The sequence below is a fragment of the Xyrauchen texanus genome, chromosome 50 (assembly GCF_025860055.1).
Source record: "Xyrauchen texanus isolate HMW12.3.18 chromosome 50, RBS_HiC_50CHRs, whole genome shotgun sequence".
Classification (NCBI taxonomy): Eukaryota; Metazoa; Chordata; class Actinopteri; order Cypriniformes; family Catostomidae; genus Xyrauchen; species Xyrauchen texanus.
Window position 1 is genome coordinate 12164976 of NC_068325.1, and position 24134 is coordinate 12189109.

At 38.7% G+C, this 24134-nt stretch overlaps 1 protein-coding gene across 1 annotated transcript in view; it reads right to left on the reverse strand.

The window, feature by feature from the left end:
- Window positions 1-24134, reverse strand: part of LOC127640987 (single-stranded DNA-binding protein 3-like) — a 103202-nt gene that overhangs the window by 5070 nt on the left and 73998 nt on the right. Inside the window, exons 5-17 of the mRNA XM_052123722.1 lie at window positions 15538-15627; window positions 7290-7373; window positions 4745-4804; window positions 4559-4625; window positions 4385-4452; window positions 2672-2739; window positions 2361-2406; window positions 2214-2249; window positions 2066-2120; window positions 1729-1799; window positions 1363-1441; window positions 1228-1256; window positions 995-1096 (exon numbers count right to left, since the gene is read on the reverse strand). Of these exons, the coding sequence (XP_051979682.1) occupies window positions 995-1096; window positions 1228-1256; window positions 1363-1441; window positions 1729-1799; window positions 2066-2120; window positions 2214-2249; window positions 2361-2406; window positions 2672-2739; window positions 4385-4452; window positions 4559-4625; window positions 4745-4804; window positions 7290-7373; window positions 15538-15627 (855 nt within the window). The remainder of the gene's footprint in view (window positions 1-994; window positions 1097-1227; window positions 1257-1362; window positions 1442-1728; window positions 1800-2065; window positions 2121-2213; window positions 2250-2360; window positions 2407-2671; window positions 2740-4384; window positions 4453-4558; window positions 4626-4744; window positions 4805-7289; window positions 7374-15537; window positions 15628-24134) is intronic.

Here is a 24134-nt window from a genome sequence, read left to right on the forward strand (position 1 = left end):
GATTTCCTTATTCAGTGTGTTCCTGGCCTGATTGTACAAGACTTTATCCACACCTCTATAAGCATCCTCTTTGGCCTGACCAAGCTGTCTGTGTTCTGCTGTTAACCATGGTTTGTTATTGTTGAACGTTAAATAAGTCCTAGTAGGAATGCATATATCCTCACAGAAACTGATATATGATGTAACAGGAGCTCATCCAGGTCAGTGGCTGCAGCCTCAAAAACACTCAAGTCAGTGCAATCAAAGCAGGCTTGTAGTTCCAGCTCTGCTTCATTGGTCCACCTCTTTACAGTCCTTACTACAGGCTTAGTAGATTTTAGTTTCTGTCAGTAGGTTGGAAGAAGATGAACCAGACAGTAACCAGAGAGTCCTAAATCTGCTCTAGGGACAGAGCGGTATGCATCCTTTATTGTTGTGAAGCAATGATTCAATGTATTTCTGTCTCCGGTTGGGCATGTAATATGCTGTTTCTATTCGGGCAGTTCACGTGTGAGATTTGCTTAGTTAATATCCCCAAGAATAATAATAAGTGAGTCCAGGTATTGTTGTTCCAAGTTTCTTTATTTTTCAGAAATGTCTTAGGCTAACAGTCTCAGAATTGATAATAATCATTAAAAAATTTGAAATATTTTCTTTAAAAAGATACCAAAAATTATGCTCCTGCTTTTTAATATATATATATATTTGTTTTATTTATAAGCCTTACATTTTGTGTATGCCACTGAAACAGGAAATCTTTAAAAACACCCTCAGAGCTTAAAGGGTTAAGCTAGTTGACATTTGGTTGACATTCGGTTCAGAACACGCATTGTGCATAACAGGGACATGCGCTTACAATGCGTTCGCCAAGCATTTGTATTCTTCCATAGAGTTTGTCTCTGAGCTAACTTGGAATGTTTTGACCAGAACCAAAAACTTCAAGAACATTGCGAGGTGGTTACAGGAGACAAGAAGCAGGAGAGAAATAAGAGTGAGTTGTGTGATGTATACTTACACTTTCACTTTGGAATGGGTTTAAGAAGTTGCCTGCCATTTCCCCGTCGTCCCGCGGAGTCCCTGGGGGGTTATTCATACCTGCCATGTTGTTTGGAGAGTTCTAGACACCCAGAGATAGGTGCAAATGATGATCATTAATGATATAGGCAGCAAATAAAACTAATTAAATGTAAATTGTATTTATCAAGAAGTTAACAAAAATATGAAATTCATGCAAATCCAAGTTCTTACCTTTGGCAACCCATCCATATCACCCGAGCCTGGAATCACAGCAAGCGACAATGATTTTAGTTTCAATAGACCTTTCGGACATTTACATTATTTCAAACTTTGTACATATTAGCTACTTGTATAATGAAGTCTTACCTAAAGACCCGTTCATATGGTGTGGCTCCATCGATCCCATTCCACCCATTGGACCATCGGGCCCCGGCCCCATTGGGAACTACAAATACAGAGTACAATTAGTCCCATCCAGGACAGCGATAGTACACACCTGGGGCCAGATTCACATAATTCATAAAATTATTCTTCACTACTGTTAAGATAAATATTTTATAATATATTTGAATATTTTCCAAGAACATTCTGTATTCCTGAAAATATTGTTCTTATCTTCTCTGATAAATCATCAATGTGTATAGCTAGATACCTTATTACAAACTTTATTTCAAGAAGATGTTCGTGAATCAGAGAATCATTTCGCATGAAAAGCGACTACTGTCAACTTACATTCGGTCTGTTGCCACCAGGGCCGATTGGATTCATCATTGTGTAGATGTTTTCACTGGAATTCGTTGAGTCTATGAGAAAACAGATTTCGTTTCAGGAAGAAGTCTTGTCTGTAACAAGTTTCTTGAAGAAATATTGCTCAGCAAATTGCACTGGCAAGAATTATTAAGATGATGTATTAACACAGTATTTTCCAAAACAAGAGCTTCATATTATAAGCTAATCTTCTGTAATTTGTATAATTTCTGAGCTATTATAATGACGTTAAAAAAAAAGACATGAAATTCCCGATATTACTCTAGATAAATCCAATGGTTTTACGTAAAAACAAACGGACCTCCTGGGCTTGGCATGATGGGGGTTCCTGGGGGTCCGCCACCTCCTGGAGGCCCCTGTGTGTTGAGAACAGAAAACAATTACTCTCAAAGTACATTTTTGGAAGTGTAGAAAGAGTTTGATGACAAAATTTTGTGTGTGCAACTCACCACATAGTTTCCTGGTGATGAGGATGAGTATGCTATCTGAGGGGAGAAATAGTAGAAGTTATTGGACCAATCTCAGTTGTTTTTTCTTCTTCATATAAAACAAATGTGGTTGTCACAATGTTTTACCTTTTTGAAAGGGGCACTTACCGAGTTTGCGTTAGGGTTAGGCCAAGGCCCTCGACCTCCCGGACCCCTGAAAGAGAGAGAGAGAGGAAATGTTAAGCATCAATGTACTGTATGTGTGTGGATTTACTTAGCTATACTTTGAGGGCAAAATTAGCCGTTAGATAAATGAGACTAAACCTCCCATTAGGAGGTTAGGGTTAGTTAAATATAATCAGCCTTATACAAAAAACATAGATGTCGTCTATATTTAGACCTCATTTAGATAGCATAATGAACGTGTGGTTGTAAGTGTGGTATAGACCGTGTGGGTGTGTATTCCATGGCAAACTCACATGTTCATGCCAGGCATTCCAGGTCCGCCGAGAGAGTTCGGAGGAGGCCTCATTCCTCCGCCGTAGTTCTACAAAGAAAAAGATATGCCTCAGTTGACACTTTAATATGTACCTACAAATTTGAATGAGCTTATACATAAATTATGAATTCAGTAGCTGTACTTAAAGGAACATTCTGGGTTCAATACAAGTTAAGTTCAAGTTGACAGCATTTGTGGCATAATGATTACCACAAAAAATGATTTAGACTTGTTCCTTCTTTTCTTTAAAAAAAGCAAAAATTGAGATTGCAGTGAGGCACTTACAATGAATGGGGCGAATCAGTAAACGTTAAAATACTCACTGTTTCAAAAGTATTGCCACAAGACATAAATGAGTGTTATCAAGATTTTTGTTTGATAAAAATCACTTATTAACCTTTACTGTGCCAATGCCAACTTTACAGCTTAGATGCCATGATGATTTAATGTCAGCAAACCCAAACACCACTGTAAAAACGATGATTTAAACAACTACAGCTCAAACAATACATGAGTTTTAACTGAAGAATTAATGTAAGTGCTTTTATCAAATTATAAGCTTTGCATTTCTACCTTCAAACCCTCAAACAATTGGCCCCATTCATTTCAATTGTCGAATCAATTCAATCTCACTGTAACCACGATGTTTGCTTATTTAAAGAAAAGAAGGGATGAGTCAAAATTAATTTTTGTGGTTATCAACATTATTCCACAAATGCTGTCGATTGAGCTACACTTGTATTGAATACAGAATATTCCTTTAATCTACAATAACGTGTTTGCACTATTATCTGCATATAATCAATACAGGGCTTGTATGTATCTAAGAATAACCAAGTGTAATTTATAAGAATTAGGGATGTCCCGACACATTTATAAAATAAAATAAAAAAACGATTGTGAGTACCGATACTTTTTTATTACTTGCCGACACCGTCCAATACCCGTTTTATTTTTTATTTCTGAAATCAATATCAACAGTTTATTTCAAAATGGGGTTTAAATAATTAATTATGTATTCAAATGAAAGTATAACAATTCATTTTCAATATAATATTGCATTATTTTTATCAAATAAAGTGCTTTTATTCAGAACCTCACAGCACAATCCTAAATGCAACATTGGACTTTTTTTTGACAAATAAAGTGCTGCATAGCAGACTATACCAGATGTGCAATATTGCTTAAATATAATACAATTATGTTGCTTTATTATTATTATCAATAGTAGTAGTAGTAGTAGTAATAGTATGTCACATCAATAGTGAACATCACATAACTATACAGTAGTGATCTATTTATTTATCTATCATATTTATTTCATTTAAATTGAGCTTTTATTTTGAAGTGCTTCTGTGTTGTTTTGACCAAGGAGCTCTGATGTAACGATGACAGCTTCCCCTGGAAAGCCAGTCGCTATGTGACACAATGGTATTATTAATCCGCAAAAGGCAACCAATTCAATAAATATATATTTAGTCTGTATATGACTCACCGGCTCCACACATTCACAAGCACTCACATTTAAAACGCTGCATGTCCAAGTGACCTAAATATCACATTAAAAAGCAACTTTTTGCTGTTTAATAATCTCACTAGTATATAACGTGATATCAAATTTGTAGCATTTTAAGAGTACGAGTACCAGTACATGACCAGTATCGGGACATCAATAATAAGAATGACAGCCAACCTGTGGGCCCATGCCTCCCATTCCTCTGGGTGGGTTCATCCTCATAGGGCCGCCCATGTTTGGATGTCCTAATAGGGTAGAGGAATTACAGTTATTTTACATATCCCTGAGCAATTCAGAGAGCTCTTTAATAGAAGAGGGAAAAAAATCCCTGGTTTTAAATGACTACGGCACCTTGCGGTCTGGTGGGGTCCAAACTGTTTGGCAGGAGTGGCTGTGACCCTGGGACACCAACAGGTGGCTAAAAGAGAGAAAGAGTGATACGATAAATCCTCGGCATAATTCCAGAGAAAACCGGTATAAAATATGCAAAAGTGAAGAATTGCAAAACACATTTGGTTGAAGGGGCGGGGTCAGTACCTGATTTGGCATGCGGAGTGATGGGCGGGGTCCACCTGGGTATCGTGGAGACATAAAAGGCTATGAGGAGAGAACAGAAAAGCTGTTAAATCAAAAAACAAAGTGTAAGGCACCACTGCAAAACTTTGCTAAGCAGATACAGGTGGTAGTCTAGTAGTAAATAGTCTAAAGGCACTTCACAAAAGTGAACTGGGAGAAAAGAAAGCACAGGATATGTAGAGTTTATGATGCATAATACAACAGTTACCAGAAGGGGGCGCAATTACACAACAGAAAAGACCTTCTCTGTTTGAGGCTGAAGGAAGGACCACATAAATACCAGTTTTCAGTAAGTACACTGACAAGGTGATGCTCATGCTATCAAACTGTTTGGTGGGAATTTGCCACATTTTAAATAAGAATATACAGAAAGACACACAGAATGAAGAGAAAACTGAGAAGAGCCATGAAAGAGACAAATGAAGAGATGAGTGACACTGTTTTCAAACCAGGAGCAACATGACGAACTAAAGACCAGTGAAGTTTCCTGCGATAAGTAATTTTTCAGTTTAAAATAGAAGTAAAAATGCTGCGCGAAGCAACACAATCGCAGCCAATCAAAACATATTTGATGTTTAAAAGAGCGCAACGGAGCCTGCCAAAAACGTTCAGTTGTTTTTGTTCCGAAGTATTTATCCCTTTCACTTTTTCCATAGGGATTTCATAAAATCCTTCATAAAACAGTTTTAAGCCAAGAACCAAACCAACCAGATTTAAGGTGAATCGCAACATATCAAACAAAAAGACAAAGGTACAAGACTGTTTACTTAACGTCTTAAATGAGGGAATGAACTACAATCCCATGAAGCATTGTGGATTACATAATCAATAGAAAACATTTGATCAACATTTATATTAAGTTCATAAGTATATAAGCAACATATTATAATTTCATTACAAAATATTTAGATACATTATGCAAATATAAAAGTAATTTGAGCGAGTGAGGAGAGCAACTCAACTGTGCCATTCACAGTGCATCATGGAAACGGCGGAGCTGCAGAGCTCTTTTGGCATGCTTTGTTTCCTATGATTCTCTGATTGGTGGGTTTTCCCACTCAGGATCATGGGTAATGTAGTTCTTCATCAGGAATTCTACTGTTAATGCAATTTTAAAAACATTAAGACAAAATAGCATGGAATGATGGCTTCAGCAGAACCTTCGATGGCTTTAGCGCCACTGATTAATATCCTCGGAGCTCACGGTAGGCAAGTTATTGTTAAAAATAATTTCGTTTATGGAAAAAAAATGGTGAGATTTTTACTTCCGGAACCAGACTTTTGTGCTATATAACATAAAAGAGATCGCTTTCATAGCTTGCCACTTTATTGCATTGCGGTGGTTTAGTGTAAATAGTCATTTTGCAGATGGGCTCGAACCAACAACCTTTTAGTAATCAGCACAGAACTTTCACCAATAAACCTCACCACCCCTTTACGCACATATTAGGTGTGTATACAAGGAATTAACTTGTAAAATGCAAGACAACAAAAATAATTAGAGCCACGATTTGAAGGATGATGGGTAAAGTAGTTGGCTGTGAAGAGGTTACATAATAGTCCAATCCAGCTCTGTCTTTATTCGGTCCAAGTTGCAGCAAGTGTGTACACAGAAGGGTGTGTTGCTGTTTGCGTATTTGTGTTTGCATGCTTGCCTGTGTTTATGCTTGCATGTGTACACACAAGAGCATGTTTGTGTGTGTGTGTGTGTGTGTGTGTGTGTGTGTGTGTCCATTATTAATAGGATATTGATGGACTATGAAGGACTGAGTGCAGGGAGGGACCAGATCTGTTGAGTCCTGAAGAGATGAACCTCCACTCCTCACAGGCTGGGCCACAGCCTGCATTATTTATCTGGGAACATAGTCCCTGTCTGTGAGAAATGTGTGTGTGTTTCCTGAGAGAACAGATGAGGTAATGTACCACTTTGTGCTCTAGCTAGGGAGGACATGGGAAAAACCATGAAGATCAAGAAGCAAAATGAGAGGCTATGTTTGGAATAGCTTGCTACCATGCTACTCACACTTTCTGTGCAGTATATAGTATGTATACACAGTATGACAATTTTTTCTATGCATGTAATAGCCAGATGATATACTAGATTTTGATAAATGGTACAGTATACAACAAAGCACACTAAGAAGAATACTGTTCTCCCACAATGCAATGTTCTTGACCTGGCCTTCCATTTTTAGTGTGAAGAATGAAGCGGAAGTTATGAGTTATATCAGCCTCAATTTTCATGATTTAAATTTTCGCTAAAGTGAATGAAGGTGCAAAAGAAAAAAACAGTGAAAGTGTGCCAGAAAGAAAACCTGAAAGACTGAGTGCAAAATAAAAACTCGAAAAACAGTGCGAAAGAAAGATTGAGAGAAAGAGCAGAATAAAGAGTGTGGAAAAAAAAATCAGATAGCGTGAAATAAGTGAAAATAAGTGTGAAAAAAGGTGAGTGATAAAAAAAAAGAAGAGGAAGACAAAGCAGGACCACAAGGGGCGCTGGTCTTACCTGGCCGTGTGGACCCATCATGGGGTTGTTGGGGTTGTGTGGAGGGGGCTGTGCATGTGGGGATGGTTGTGATCCGGGTGGGCCCTGAAAAACAGACAGGAAAAAGACAGGACAATGAGACACTACCCTAAAAAAAGAAAACCAATGTACAGAAGCCAGTAAATTAGTCATGCAACTCATGATGCAATGTTCAATGTACTACATGTACCCTACATTTAGTAATGTACTATGCAATCATATTATGTCACTATAACAAAGACCAGCTGATGAACTCTGATCATGTTCACGCCTATTTAGGGTAGTAAATCTAAAAAAAAATTCCTTCTACTACTTGGCTAGGCAGCAGAGGCAGCCTCTGCATTACTACCCTTTAACAGAGCTCCACCACGAGGCCTCCCACCATGGGCAAGCGAGAGAGGCATATGGCCTTAACCGAGAAGCATGTTCCTGCTCTACATCCCTGTAGAGTAACTGAGGAACAACTTGGGCAGGATTGCATGTATTTTTCTTGGGTGAGGAGGGGGTATGTGTTAAATGAAGCAATTAATAAAATAATTTTCTACCAAGCTAAGGAGATAACGGCTTGGCACAGAACTACAACCCCATCTAGAGAAGCCCCTCCCACCGAGAAAAGGAATGGCACATAGTATTCCTAGAGGGACAGTGGCATAGAGGACAGCAACTATCACTGAATTCAAGTGTTGCAAGGATGCAATGCTGCTTACCAACAAAAAGGGGGCAGTGTGTAGCTACTACTGAGTGACTGCCGGGACACAAAGCACCAAGCAAAACAAAGCATGGAACAGCAACACAATGCATATTTTATTTTGTCTGTGTACATTTAAAAAAAATTGTGACCACTTTTTTTTTAAATGTAAAACATGATGATTAATAACTGATGAAAATTTAAATTTTTAGGTCAACTACCCCTTTAAGCTTGAGTGCCTCCAAATGGTACTTTGACCTCTGAAATGACTCCAAATGATGCAAAAGGAAATCACACTCAATCAAAACCTTCCATGTACCTATATCCTGTAGCTATAGTTAAGGATGGAAATTTAAGGCCACATCCACACTAACTCTATTTCCAGTTTCCTAACATCATCATGCTCGAAGTATGTGGTATTGGAAAGCATTTTTAAATGCTCAATTTTCGGTGGTAGAAATGCCGCTCCATTGTGGATGAGAGGCATAAAAGTTGTGAACTTGTAGTGTGGACATGGCCTACTGGTGCATTCACGTCAATTTTGATTTCGACTTGTAAAACCCAGTCACATCTTCGTTCAACTTGCAATTACAAGTTGTAAACTTGGAATTCTCAGCTCTGACTTGACATCATCTAAAAAGAACCAATATGGCAGGGGCCTCAAAGGTAATATTATTATAGCCAGTGTTAAAGCGCGGTCACACATACCTTCGCATGGCCAAATTCTGCAATGAGAATCCGCAAGATCGTGTATTTCACATGATGGACTTCTGGTGGTGAAGAATTTCCCCTCGCAGGTTTTGAGTTCAAGTTTGGTGAACTTTGACAGGCAAATTTCGCTGCGTTAACCAATACGAAGTTTATTGTTTTGGCAGTGACCACTGTGTTGGCGGTGCTTCGTACACAGCTACACTGAATATGGACAAGGATATTTAAGCCAATGTTCAATTACACCATTTACATTTACATCACGCAATGCAATGGCAGACACTTTTATCCAATGCAACTTACAGAGCCCTTATTACAGGGACAATCCCCCTGCAGCAACCGCCATGCTCAAGGACACAATGGTGGTGGCTGTAGGGTTCGAACCAACAACCTTCTGCTTAACAGTTATGTGCTTTAGCCCACTATGTATCTACACGTTGTCATATGAACATCCAATTGGTAGTTACTGATTTGAGTTTCATGAGCCAAGAGTACTCGTAATACTGTAACAGTTCTCAGTTAATTTCGAGTTTGACATGATTAAAAGTTTGTGTAGTTCTTAAGGTTCAGTGAATAAAGCAAGATCCACTACAACCGATTCATTGAGCGAGTTGCTTGACTTATTCAAACATATCTTAAGGTCTTTTTGACTGATTCATTACAAAGAACCGGTTCATAAGAGATATTTATTTACAAATCAGACTAGGAGTGCTGTATGTTTGTGTTAATCATGCCACCAAAAAAAGCATTGCAACATGCGCCATCACTAAATAGCTGTAAGAATACATAATACGTTCAAGAACTGTTAACGGAACGTCACAAAAATCATACAGTTCTGGTTGGAGTCAAAGTCTTTCTAGCAAGTCAGTCCAATGGCGGCCATATTTGGAATGTTCTCGGAAAGCTATTTCAAGTCATGAAAGTGCAGCTCCTATCTAACTGAATGTGGAAAGACCGGAATCTCCAAAACGGTTGGTGAAGATTACGATCAAAGATCAATTTTCAAATCAGCAGTAAAATCTGATAACACTGGAATCATAAAATGTGCTTCTTTACCTTTAAAAAACTAAATGTTTGAGGCCCTGGGTAGCTCAGCAAGCAATGACGCTGACTACCACCCCTGGAGTCACGAGTACGAATTCAGGGTGTGCTGATGGCCAAATTGGCCTGTTTCCTAGGGAGGGTAGAGTCACATGGCTCACCCTCCTCGTGGCCGCGGCAGTGTTTCTCGTTCTCGATGGGGAGGGTGGCGAGTAGTGTGCGGGGAACAGCGTGAGCCTCCACATGCGCTAATGGTGCATTCAGACCAGAGGCATCGAGAGAATCAAATTGACCGGAAGTCATGAATTTACTATGGCAGCCAGCTTCTCTCGGCGACGAGTCAGTGGTCGGCGCATCTTGGGCTTTTGGGCATCAGAGGAAAGTTAAAGTGCCGGCAACATTATGGTAATGAGCTTTGACACGGTTTGGCGGCAACCTATTGGAATATAAAAGTGCTCCGCTCTAGTGAAGTTTAGAGAACACAACAATGTAAACTTTGGTTCCAACCAAACATTAGTTCCGAAGACAAAATGGAGGAGAAACAAATTATTACTGTGGTTGGTTTTCCCGTAATATACGATCTGTCCCTGTTTGCTTACAGGAATATATGTATTTTATTTTGTTTATTTTGGTAACAAACAACCATCATTTTAATTACTTTCTGCCATCGATCGATTTCTTACTTTCACATTTAAAAGATTTCATGAGGATATACGCTACTTGTGATAGGTCGGCAAAAAGATAACGGTCGACATGTCTCGATGTTTAGCAGCCCCTTTAAATATAGTTCACAAAAATCAAGCATTACGAATGAACGTTGCCACCTATTTCAACTACGTCAGAGCATCCATAAATCTTCAATAGCATTGTTGGCAGGGCAGCTAGAGTGAATTTTGACACTCTCGCCTCCTCTGGTCTGAATGCACAGTAAGTCTCCATATTAACACGTAAAGCAAGCCATGTGATAAGATGCACGGACTGAATAAGCCACTACGAGGACCTAGTGAGCATTTTTAATTGGGCATGCCAAATTGGGGAGAAATGGGGTTAAAAATCCCCCCCACCCACAAAATTTTCCCAGCATGATTGACAATTAATTTAAATTTGTCCATGGGGACATGTCTATGTTAAAAGGACAAAAACAATGTATAGTGTTGGACACTTATATCAATATCCCAAGACTCCTGCACTTCGCAAGTCTGAACAACATCCTTCAGTCCTTTTAACCTTGATGGAACTCTCACTCACTGCCAGTCTTTCAGTTCTCTCCTAATTATGTTGGTTTTCAAGAGGTTTTTGTGGGAGAACGACTGATGAAATTCTACCACCTTCTTCCTCAAAACAAACCCATGCATTTCAGATGTTTCCAGCTAAACTTAACTATTTTTATTTGATTTTTTTTACTCCTCAACTTTGCTTCCCCCCTATGCGTCTTCCCAAGAGAAGCTGGTGCGGTGAAGTTTCGCATGAAAATTATTGAACAAGTCTAACCCATGCAATGGAGGGAATAATTAAAAAAAAAAAAATACTATCAATTCCGGCCAGACGGCAGCGAACAATCTTTGCGTTTCTCTCCCTAAACTCTCCGTCTCCTCTCTCTGCAGGAGGTTACTGGGCTTCTGGGCCTACGAGGTACAGATTAGGAGAGTCTGGAGGAAGGGGGGGGGTGTATGGGAGGATTTAGCCCTCTTCACCTCCATCCCTCTCTCGTAAAACTGCACCGATCACATGGCAGCAACTGAGGTCATCTGTGTTAATTAACACCACTGCATCTGTGTGCTGGAGACACAAACAGATGCACAGGCAAGCATGCTTGGGTTGAACGGCTCCAATACCTAAAAGTTTTTTCAAGTTAACTGCTGTAACAGTAATCACAGAATAGCTATAATGCATTGCTCACTTTGCTACGCTTTTTACACTAAAACATGCTCATTGCAAACCATCAAAAAACATAACATATACGAGTAGAAATCATTTATGACCAGGTTGACACGTAATCAGCATGCAAAGAACTTTGCAGAAACTGTACTCAACTGAACTGTTCTCAGTAGAACAGTAACTTTGCACATTCTGTGCTCCTTGCATGTTTATGTGTGTAATATCTGCATTAGTGTCACCAAATGAAATTGTGAATATAATGACGTCCCAAAATCAGAGAATTGGTTAAGCCAATATTGCTATGTGGGGTTTACACTTAGGGGGAAATAAACCTATGAATAGCTTACTTAAAGCTGTCTCTGGATGAGCTATCAGCTCTGTTCAACACACTTTACTATTTTAAATTCAATTCTGCAGATTTTCCCCACAAATCAACGCAGGAAAAAAAGCAAGTGGGCCTGACAACCAACAAAAAGAGAATGTGAAACAAGGAATAAAAGATGAAATAGAAGACAAAGAGAAACAAATGTCAAAGAAGGCTTATGGAAAACGTAGGGGAAGAACAAAACATTTGTCAATGCGCAAATGTCCGCTTACGAAATCCACACAGATCATAACATGTTTCAACTGCACACTCCACTTGTATTAAAAACAGATGCAAAGAGAGCAGCTCCCAATTATTAGCATTACTGTGTCCAGCAGCCGTGGCGAGTGGGAGAGAGTGGTAGTTAGCTCTTGAGAGGTGTGAAAGAGTGATATAGTGGCCACTAGGATATATGCCAAGATATAATTGGTGTCACCAGACCACAGCAACTTCTTGCAGAGAATCGGGAAGCATACATGGAAGGGATGTGGGCCTGGGGGAGCCAGTCTTTTTGCAATTGTTGCCTCATTGCCATCCCTCTCTTCCTTCCTCTTTCATTTTCTTTCCTCACTCTCTCCATGCCTCTCTGCTGCCATGCCCTGGGCTGCTACCATGAGGGAATTACTGCAGTGGAGCACAAAGTCCTCCCTCTTCCTCCCTTTCTTAGTTCTCTCTTTCTCTCCTGCTCTTATGCACACAGGCCCTATTTATAGAATGCAATGTCACTCACACAACAGTCAGATCGCTCCCTGCTCTGAACACGGCTCATGCAACAGTAACACTTTCCTTCTCGACTCTGAGACCATGTCTCTGTTCTATGTGACACTCTACCTGATGCTCATTTCAGAGACTGCAGCATTATGGGAGACCCTAACTGATGCTCTACGTGTAATTCTATCTGATGCAACATCTGTTAAACCACTACATTCTGAATCTGCTGCTCTACTAAATCTTCTATCTGCTCCATTACTCTGCCACCCTATCTGAAATTATACTAATGTTCTATCTACTCTGTCTGGTGTTCTACTTAAGGTTATCTGCTCTATCTAAACTACTAGATCGTCTATCTAGTCTGATGCTCTACCTGCCCCTCTGATGTTCTACTAAATATTCTATCTTCCACCCTATCTGAACTTCAACTAAATGTCCTATCTACTCCATCTGATGTTCTACTAAATGTTCCATTTGCTCTACTTGCCACCCTATCTGAAATCCTACTAGATGTTCTATCTATTCTGATGCTCTATCTGTTACCTCTACATGCCACCTTATCGTAACTTAAATTAGATGTTCTATCTACTCTATCTGATGTTCTATCAAGTCTGATGCTTTATCTGCTGCTCTATCGGAAATCCTACTAGATGTTCTATCAAGTCTGATGCTCTTCCTGCCCCTCTCTCTAATGTTCCACACAATATTCTATCTGCCACGCTATCTGAAATTCTACTAGATGTCTTATCTACTAATTTTAGTGTTATAATCTATGCTCTATCTAGACTGATGCTCTACCTGCCCTTCTATCTGAAATTCTACTAAATGTTCTATCTACTCTATTTAATGTTTAACTCTATGTTCTATTTAGTCTGATGCTCTACCTGGGTCTAACCCTAACCATAACCCTTGCTATCTAATGTTCAACTAAATGTCTGCTCTATATGAGTTTGTGTTCCTTTATTTTTTATATTTAGTGTATTTTGATTAGAAATATTAAAATATTGTGATCATTTACTGGCTTGATTCTCATTCATCCACATTATACTTGTGGCTCCAGCCTGGTCGTAAGCAAAGCCAACGATGTGCTGTATGCTGGTTTGTCGGCTGGTTATGGATTAACATTGTCAGTTAGATCATCTTTCGATTCTTAAGTCAGTGCAAAAGCAGGTAAGTATTGAGACTGTTTTGCAGATTCCCAAGGTAACCGGATCAGAATTGAGTAGTACAGTGGAATGTGTGTGTGGATGTAAACTAAAGCTTATTGGATATATTGTTTTTAAAACACGGATGAGATGCTCGACATGTCCAGCCCCTACATCCTTATCATTAGGAAATATGTCAAAACTGGTCAAAAAGATCTATATGGCCTAGGAACTCCCAGAGGCACCTTTTAGGCCCTTTCCCATTGCAGGTACTAAATCCTGTTTTAGGTACTTTTCCCCGGGACTAGTACTTTGCCACATTCGCACATAAGGAACAATAGTTCCTCGGAACCGTTTTCGGGGGATTTTTAGCTCCTACTCTGGAGTAGGTACTTTGGGGGTGTATAGGGACTGTGGGAGACTGTGGGAGGTGCTTTAACCTGTGATTGGTCAAAAAGCTATGACACACAAATCATTGAGAAAGGAGAGGAGTTCAAAGCCGCCATTAATAAACAACTAGCCGCTAGCCTGCTACTCAGAAAATTGTACAATTCCCTAAACAGAAATAAAAATAAAACCAACAAAGTATACAAAGAGGATCACCCGTTTCAAATTTGTGTATGTGTGTGTAACTTCATCGGGAGATATGTTTTCAATGCATTTTTACTGTTTGTACTGTGTGACTATACAGAAAATAAAGTGATTTCTGGATTACTACAATGATTTTTTCCTGGATGATGGATATAAATAATCAGATGTTTATCGACAGCGTGTGCTGCGTGGTGGTTTGACCACTCGTCTCATCTCTAACTGATGCTGCAGCAGCACGGAGCTCTCCAAGGAAAGCTATCGCACCCAGTTTAAACTGTCACCTTAAGACACAGACTGCATCTGAAAATGGGACTATGCTGCCTTCAGGGGGCTGTATAAGGAGGTAGGACGAAATAAGATGCTTTTTAAGCTGTTCAGAGTTCCATTCATCCAAAAACTGTGCCTTCTTTTTCGGATGCAGCCCAAGCTTGTGTAAAACAGCCCTAACAAATGTGTAGCCGATACCAGCGTCCTCCATCTATGTTGTTGATTTTGGTGTTAAAATCACACGTGCAAATAACGTCACAAGAAAAATGGTTGATAGATGACGTCACTACGAGGGCACTTCTGTGAGTCGGTAATGCAAAAAAGGAAAAGTCTCCATGGTTGTTCCATTCCTCGTAAGATTTCTCTTCTAGAAAGTTACTAAAGGAAAATTACTGGGACTGTAGTTGGGAAAGGGCCTTTTGGGAACTGTGCCTCCAAGCATTTCCCCAAATACCAGCCCTGAATGTAAAATACACAGATATGATGTTAGATATGTGTTGCTAAAAAGCTAAAACCAAGCAAGCACATTTTTTTACACATTATAGACCTTTGGGATTAAACTGTCGAGGCATTGGCACTGATCTGAGATCAGGGGCCGCAACTCTCTGTTTGTGTCAGTAATAGTTGCTACTATACTAAACTACTAATTTAGACAGACAACATGGATATACAGAGAGGGAGAGATAGCAGGGAAGAAACATCTGGATGGGGATTAAAAGAACTAAAAGGGCTTAGAAAAGGAGGGGAAGGGTGAGGGACAGAATATGGTAAAATGCACAGGGTTAAAGGAGGAGGTTGAACAGGAAGATGGGGGAGGAGAGAGAGAGCAGCTCGTACTTGAAAGAAGCCGGGAGGCATGGGTCCACCTGGCATGCCATCGTTGGGCGGCATGTTACCCATCACAGGACTGGGAGCTGCTGCTGCACTCTGAAAGAGAAAACATTTAACATTTTAGATATTCAGACTTTTTTTTTTTTATTTATGTAAAAAAAAAAAAAAAGTAGTTAAATAACTTCAGATTTCAAATCATTTTAATTGAGAAATTGTAACCATTTTAAGTAGACATTAAATATTTTGATATTTGTTACATCACGGACTGGTCAAGCTAACAAACACAAAGCATCTTTAACAAATGCCTTGTGAGCACAACAAAAAGACCAAGCAAATTTCAGTACAACATATTGAGTGAAAATACACTCTAGATAGAATACACTCTAGGCAGAATGTCTTTTCATAGATGTGAGTAGTTGTTTAGGTTGAAGGCTAGGGCCCCTTCACCCCAGACAATGCCAGACTCAGTCATGTCTTTCCCATGCCAGTAAAGAAGGGGGAGACGGGGATTACACACAAGCTAACGCCCCCACCTCTACCCTGTAATCAGATCCCTCTCTCCATCCCTCTAGTCTTGGTGGAGGAGGGCATATCGCCTCAGTGCAGCTGACCTTAACAGCCCGAACACTCTCCACTGACCCCGAGAGGGCAAAGGGCACTATTCCATACACCAACATACACACTGACATAGATACACAAACTCTCTGTCTTTAGCACACACACAAAAATATGACAAAACAGTGCTTCGGTTTTAACTTTGTGATTTGTTAAAGTGAAATTTTGGGTGGTCTCTTGTGGCCTTGGTTAGTCAGGGATGTCAACTCGCACGCACGCACGCACGCACGCACGCACGCACGCACACACGCACGCACGCACACACACACACACACACACAGAGAGGTTCCCTGGTGAGAAAGCATCAGGAGCCGACCCCTGCAGGTACAAAGACAAAGAGACTAAACTCCCTCCTGGACATTATCTCACCCCCAGGATGCACACATTTTTATAAACACGACTCATTCGTTTACAAGATGTGCTGTAAAAACTGGCACAACGCATCTAGATGAAAACTGACATTTCTGTTCCTCTTGCAAAGCTATTATGGATGTGCATGAGTAATCGAGTAATTGAGTACGCGTTCAGCTTTAAATATTCGACTAGTACAACACTACTCGAATCTATCAATTTTATTTTTCTACATGTTTTTGCCTACTGTGGGCAGCAATGAAACCGACTAAATGCTGCCGTTACACCTCAATGCATTGGTTGGCGCTGTGTATGCATGACGTTGTTATAGGAACAGTTCCCCCAAAAAGAAAGTTCTGTCAGTATTTGTAGTGGTATTATTGCTTCAGAAGACTTGGAATGAACACTCACTGAGCACTTTATTAGGAGCACTATGGTCATAATAAAGTCCCCAATGTGGTCATCTGCTGATGTAGCCCATCTGCCTCAAGATGTGTTGTGCATTCTGAGATGATATTATGCTCACTACAATTATAGAGAGTGGTTATCCGAGTTACTGTAGCCTTTCTGTTAGCTGAAACCAGTCTGGCCATTCTCTGTTGACCTCTCTAATCAACGAGCCATTTCAATCCACAGAACTTCCACTCACTGGGTGTTTTTTGTTTCTGGCACCATTCTGAGTAAATTCTAGAAACTGTTGTGCGTTAAAGTCTCAGGGAATCAGCAGTTACAGAAATATTCGAACAAGCCCGTCTGACACCAACAATCATGCCACGGTCGAAATCACTGAAATAAAACAATTTCCCCATCCTGATGGTTGATTAACTGAAGCTCCTGGCCCATATCTGCATGATTTTATGCATTGCACTGCTGCCAAACGATTGGCTAATTAGATAATTGCATTAATAAGTAGGTGTACAAGTGTTCCTAATAAAGTGATAAGTAAGTATGTTTCTATGTGGGAGTGCAATTTGATTTTGTTTATTTTTAATCTAGTCGTTTATGCATAGTGCTCATTTTGAAATAAAAACGAAAAGGTTTCAAAAGGTGGAAAGTTGAACTTAATTTTCTTTCTTTCAAGTAATTGATTACTCGCATTCTTATGTCTAAGAGTACCTGACTTCAAAGTGCTGGTTCTTGACAGAAACGATATAACAGTCACGCAAAATTTTATCATGGGTAAGCCATTGCTTTAACACACTTGTAAAAACATAACACAAATCACAAGATACGAAACCCCATAGATTCACATATTATCTCTTCAGAAGGACACACTTTCTCATAGATGAGGAAAAACAGGACAGGAGGCTGGCGCTGGGCAGATAACAGGTGAGGTCCGGCCAGTCATGGTGTATGCATGCAGTGGACGGATTGGTGAGTGTGTTTGGTTAAGGGGAGGGAGAGGCTAAGAGACAGATCGGGCCGGTGAGATTTTGTTTACACAGAGGCTGGTGTAGGTTTAACCAGCACATTGGCTCCAGCTCTATTGTCACAGTATATGTACGTGTGGAAATAGAGAAGGTGGGCAGATGAGTACTTTGATTAAAACACAGATAAATAAACTACCGGTATACAAATATTACTGGGCACAATGACCAGCCACCCATCACTAAGAAAGGATGGTTTTAGTAGTCGTTGGTAACTTGCGCACACACACTGTGCAAGCCAGCACGACTCTACTGCACTCAGGTAGAGCGGCGGAGGGCCCAATCGGCTTGTTGCCATGACAACTCAGACCTTGACTCTCTCGCTCTCTGGTGCCCAATAAAACCCTCAGGCTGTCAATCATTCGCTCGACCAGGGATCGAAAGAGAGAGCGCGAGAGAACCCGGGAGAGGAGAGTGAAGATAGAATTTAGAGAAGCCTGTGGCTTTTGATAGGCCTGGCTGTTTACTACCTCTCTCTCTCTCTCTCTCTCTCTCTCTCTCTCTCTCTCTCTCTCTCGATCGTTTATTCTACCTTTTTTCCTTTAAAAGGAATAGCACATAAAAAATGAAAATTCTGTCATTATTTATTCAGCCTCATATTGTTCCAAGCCCTTCTGCTATCATTAAGACATTTTTTAGAATCGTTACGCAGTTTCTGCCAAAAAATGATCTTGTATGATACAGTAGATATTTGGGATGTACGGAACGACTAATTTCACTGATGTTTGAATGAAAATTTTGGAGACGACTAGTCAACTTGTCTAAAAAGTATGAACTTCTCAGTCAAAAAACATAGCGTGTTAATGAGGCCCATTTAAAATACTTATTCTATTCCAACAACCGCCAAATCAAACTGTAAATTCTGCCTAAAAGCAGCATTTATCTGCAACACGCTTGCCTTGCATTATAATCATTGTACATTAAATATAGAACATGACATGCAATTGCTGAATCAACGCAAGAGAAAACAGACATATTTATTGAAAACAACTGAATGAAAAGTGCAAGACCAAGAGCAACAGCCTGTTCTTAATGGAATTCACCAAGTAAAAGTTATTTAACATATCCAAACAGCCAGGACATTGTTCAAAATGTTCAATAGATAAGCCAAATTTATGAGATTTATAAAAATGCACTGAAAAGATGTGTGTATTTCACAACGTGCATAAGCCAATGATCTAATATTACAGCTGTTCGTTTAAGAATGTTAACTAATGGGGACCTGAGTAGCTCAGTGAGTAAAGACGCTGACTACCACACCTGGAGTCACAAGTTCAAATCCAGGGTGTACTGAGTGACTCCAGCCAGGTCTCCTAAGTAACCAAATTAGCCCGGTTGCTGGGGAGGATAGAGTCACATGGGGTAACCTCCTCGTGGTCACTATAATTTGGTTCTCGATTTCGGTGGGGCACATGGTGAGTTGAGCGCGGATGCTGTGGAGAGTAGCGTGCAGCCTCCACAGGCGCTCATCGAAGTAATGGTTTGTGATATTTTGTTCTCTTTATTTTTCGTGAACATTTAAATGAAAACACCGTTTATAAGCAACACCTGTTTAAATGTAACATATATGTCAAAGACATGCACTCAGCCATTACTCACTATATTTTTTGTCTGCGAGAAAAACAAATAGGCTGTTTGTATTCTACTCTCTGAGAACGTTCCAACGACATATGACACATGGCTGCTTGATCAGTTTGATGTTCTTAACGATTAATAGGTACAGTCCAAAACTATTAATAAATTAACAAAACTGAACACTTCTGAATTGTCTGCCAATTTCAAAGCACTTGTTCGGTTTTGGGTATAATGCCTACATGTACTGTAAAGTCCAGCTTATAAGCTTTAATACCTATTTTGTGTTGGTTAAGACTGTAGTTGTTGATATTTTGATAATTATTTATTTCTTGCGGGCCAGCCGGCGGGCCAATCCGAGGGTTAATCATTTATTCTTTGTTGCGATTTTGACCAAATACAAGATTAAATTAATATAGATTTATAAGATTAGAAAAAAACAATGAAAAGCGAATCTAACTCTTAAATGGGTCAATGACCCAAACATAACAGGATATTAATAATCAGAATTCAATACTGTTGCATCATGTTCAGCTTCTACAAACATGAGAAACAATGCCGCTGTTACATGAATGCATCAACACACCATTTAAAAAAATTAATAAAATCTGGATACTAGGGCTAGATTATCAGTGAAAAACAACTAATTTCATACCTTTAAGATTATTTTTTTCCCCTGTTCTCTTTGTAGCTTTGAACTGCCACTGTAATAGCATACAGCCCAAATGATTCTTCAAAAATATCTACTTTTGTGTTCCACGGAAAAAATGGGCTGGTTTGAGTATTTTTGTAACTGATGATCTCCTGGGATTTTCACACACAACAGTCTCTAGTTTACTCAGAATGGTGCCAAAAACAAAAACATCCAGTGAGCGGCAGTTCTGCAGATGAAAACGCCTTGCTGATGAGAGAGGTGAACAGAGAATGTCCAGACTGGTTTGAACAGACAAAGTCTATTGTAACTCAGATAACCACTCTGTACAATTGTAGTGAGAAGAATATAATCTTCTAAGGCTATTTTGAGATGCGGGTTGGCGCTGTTCTGGCGGCACGAGGGGGACCTACACAATATTAGGCAGGGGGTCTTAACGTTGTGGCTGATCAGTGTGTATATATATATTTATATATTAGGGGTGTAACAGTTCAAACAGTTAGTAAAGCCAAACAGTTCGGTTTGTTTCACGGTTTTAAGGGCCACAGTTTCGGTATGGTTCGGTACTTGCTATGTTAAGGAAAAAAAAATAATTCCAAATCCAAAATAAGAACACTCAACTTGGTAACAAACACTTCAACAGGTTTGCCCTTTGGAAAACCATAGTAGCCACAAATTAACTATGATTCACACTGTCCTGGATACTAAAATTTTACTATAATAAAACCATATTACTGTAGTAAAACCATGGTTAATTGTATCAAAATCATGGTTTAAGCTGTCATGGTTACTTCAGTCATGATTACTACAATATTACTATAATAAAACCAATATTAATTTTCATTAGGGTGCTTAATTTTTTCTTAACATGGATCAACATCAAGTGCATTTCAAACTCAACTCATTATATATTTAACATTTGGAAGCTGTACATCACAATAGAATATGGAATGATATTCCGGACATTATTCAAAAGGAATTGCAAATTGTATTTGCAATTGCGTTTTCAATTTGTGGACGCATAAAATGTGACATAATCCAAACGCAATTGCAAATCGCGCATTACCGTTTGCATTTTCGCTTAAGCTTAACGCACAGTGACTGCCAGATTTCAAATGGAAAAGCAAAGTCCGTTTGCAACTGTGTTTCCCATATCTTACGAGTTTTGGCCCTGTCATATTTAAATAGCAATTTCAATTACCACGCCTGCTTTTTCACTTTCTCAGCATCACGTATGTAGCCAGCCAAAACTCAAATGGAATACTAATTCCCTTAGTATTTCCATTGATGCCTTACACGGAAACCTGTCAATCAGGGTCAAGGGTGGGATTATGCTATGGGGTGTTTGTCTTGGGAAGTGACATCACTACAGTCTATCAGGATCAATAATTAGCACTGCACTTTATTCATCTATAATCTCACACTGGACTGTGAACATATTCTCCTCAATATACTACTTCATAGATATATATATATATATTTCATATACTCCTACTTATTGTATTGTATATTGTGTGTATTGTTTACTGTACATTGTATATAATTATTGTGTTGTGTAAGTATGTGTACATTTGATTTGTAAATTGTGTTGTGTAAGTATGTTGTTTATTGTAATTGGTATATGTCTCATCACTGTCATGACTGCTATGTTGCTCGGAACTGCACACAAGAATTTCACCTACTGTTGCACTTGTGTACATGGTAGTGTGACAATAAAGTGATTTGATTTGATTTGATTTGATAAACCGGCGTCTGTTCAGGGCATCACCTCTTGACCGTCGACTGTCAAGTCACCTCTTGACGTCACTTCCCAAGACAAACACGCCCCATAGCATAATCCCACCCTTGACCCTGATTGACAGGTTTCTGTGTAAGGCATCGGAAATGGAAATACTTAGGGAATTAGTATTCCATTTGAGTATTAGAAAATCAGTTATTTTGAATTCTTATAATAAAGGTGGCTTAAATTTCATTGATTTTGATTCTCTTAACAATACCTTAAAAATTAATTGGCTTAAACGTTTCCTTCACAATCAATCTTCTATTTGGAGTATAATCCCAAGATATATTTTTTCTCAATTAGGAGGTATACATTTTCTTTTAATGTGCAATTATTCAATTAGTAAACTTCCTGTCAAACTTTCCAATTATCATCAGCAGATGCTTATGGCTTGGAAACTTATTTACAAGCATAATTTCTCGCCACACAATTTTTTAATTTGGAACAACTGTAATATTCTTCATAAGAGGAAATCTTTATTTCTTGAAAACTGGTTCAATAATGGGGTGATATTAGTAAACCAGCTATTTGATAGTGAAGGTAATTTATTTAATTATTCGATTTTGTTTCAGGATACCAATTCCCAGTATCTAGTAAAGAATTTAATATAGTTTTCAAGGCCATCTCTTTGGAAATCTGTATGCTGTTTAGAAACAATAATAGTGCTACAGTGACTTCTGTTTCTCCCCTAGCCCTGAATCTACTGTGGTTGGTTCTGTTTGTTTTTCAATACATAAATCCAATTATAAAATTAGGTCATTATTTTTGGACCCTGTTACTTCAATTCCTTCCTCCATTTCTTATTGGAATAACCTTTTTGATGATATTAAATGGTCATATGTTTGGTCACTTCCTCAGAAATTCTTTCTAACTAATAAAGTTAAAGAAATATCCTATAAAATTATTCATAGATTTTATCCAGTTAAATACTTATTAAAGAAATTTAGAAATGATATTGATACTTCCTGCTCTTTTGTGAAGCCTCCTCTGAAACTGTTGATCATTTGTTTTGGGAATGTCTTTTTACTCGGTCTTTCTGGAACAATATTGATGCTCTGATTGTCCAAAAGGTTTTATGTAACTTTTCTTTATCATATAGACACATTCTTTTTGGATTTTATGTTAAAGACAAGAATCTAATTAATGCATGTTTTTGTATAAACCTTCTTTTATATATTGGAAAGTTTCATATCCATAAATGTAAATATATGAAAAGTAAACCCCACTTTAGCTTTTTCAAAGAAGAATTGAAGATGTATTTAAATACAATTTCAACTTCTGTTAACAAGAAAGCAATGAAAACATCCAGAATTAGTGCCATGTTTAATATTCTCTCTTAATGTTTTTTTCTTTTGTGCCCTCTTCTTCTTTTTTTTTCTTTCTTCTCTTACTTTTAGACTATTGTTGAATATATTTAAATTTCTTTCACATTTCCTCTCTTAACTTTTCCTTTCTGAACCATAATTTCTCTTTTGTTTTGAAAGATTGTTTATATTTCTTGTATGTATCTTCTTGTTCTGTTTGTTAATATTGCAATAAAAAAAAAAAATAGTATTCCATTTGAGTTTTGGCTGGCTACATACGCGGCGCTGAGAAAGTGAAAAAGCAGACGTGGTAATTGAAATTGCTATTTAAATATGACAGGGCCAAAACTTGTAAGCTATGGGAAACACAGTTGTAAACGGACTTTGCTTTTCCATTTGAAATCTGGCAGTCACTGTGCGTTCGCTTAAACGAAAATGCAAACGGTAATGCGCGATTTGCAATTGCGTTTGGATTATGTCACATTTTATGCGTCCACAAATTGAAAACGCAATTGCAAATACAATTTGCAATTCCTTTTGAATAATGTCCGGAATATCATTCCATAATAGAAGGAATAACCTTGCTATTAAAATTGATACGAGAAGGTAACGTGGCTTGAGTGTTGTAATCATATGCTAAACCCGAAATCTTCATCAACTGAGTACGGCAACATATCTTTGGCGATGAACATTCCAAGCACTTTAGTTACTGTTTTTAGAAAATCTGCATGAATTAGCACTGAGTGCCTGCTTAAAAAAGGCTAGGGTTAGGTTGGGGTTAGGCTATCATGCATGCCACACACTATTTATACCAGAGTTATATCGTTGTAAATGCAGTGATTGTTTTTATTTTACCTCAAGGGTCCGCTGTTATACTGCAAAACCATTTTAATTGTAGAATT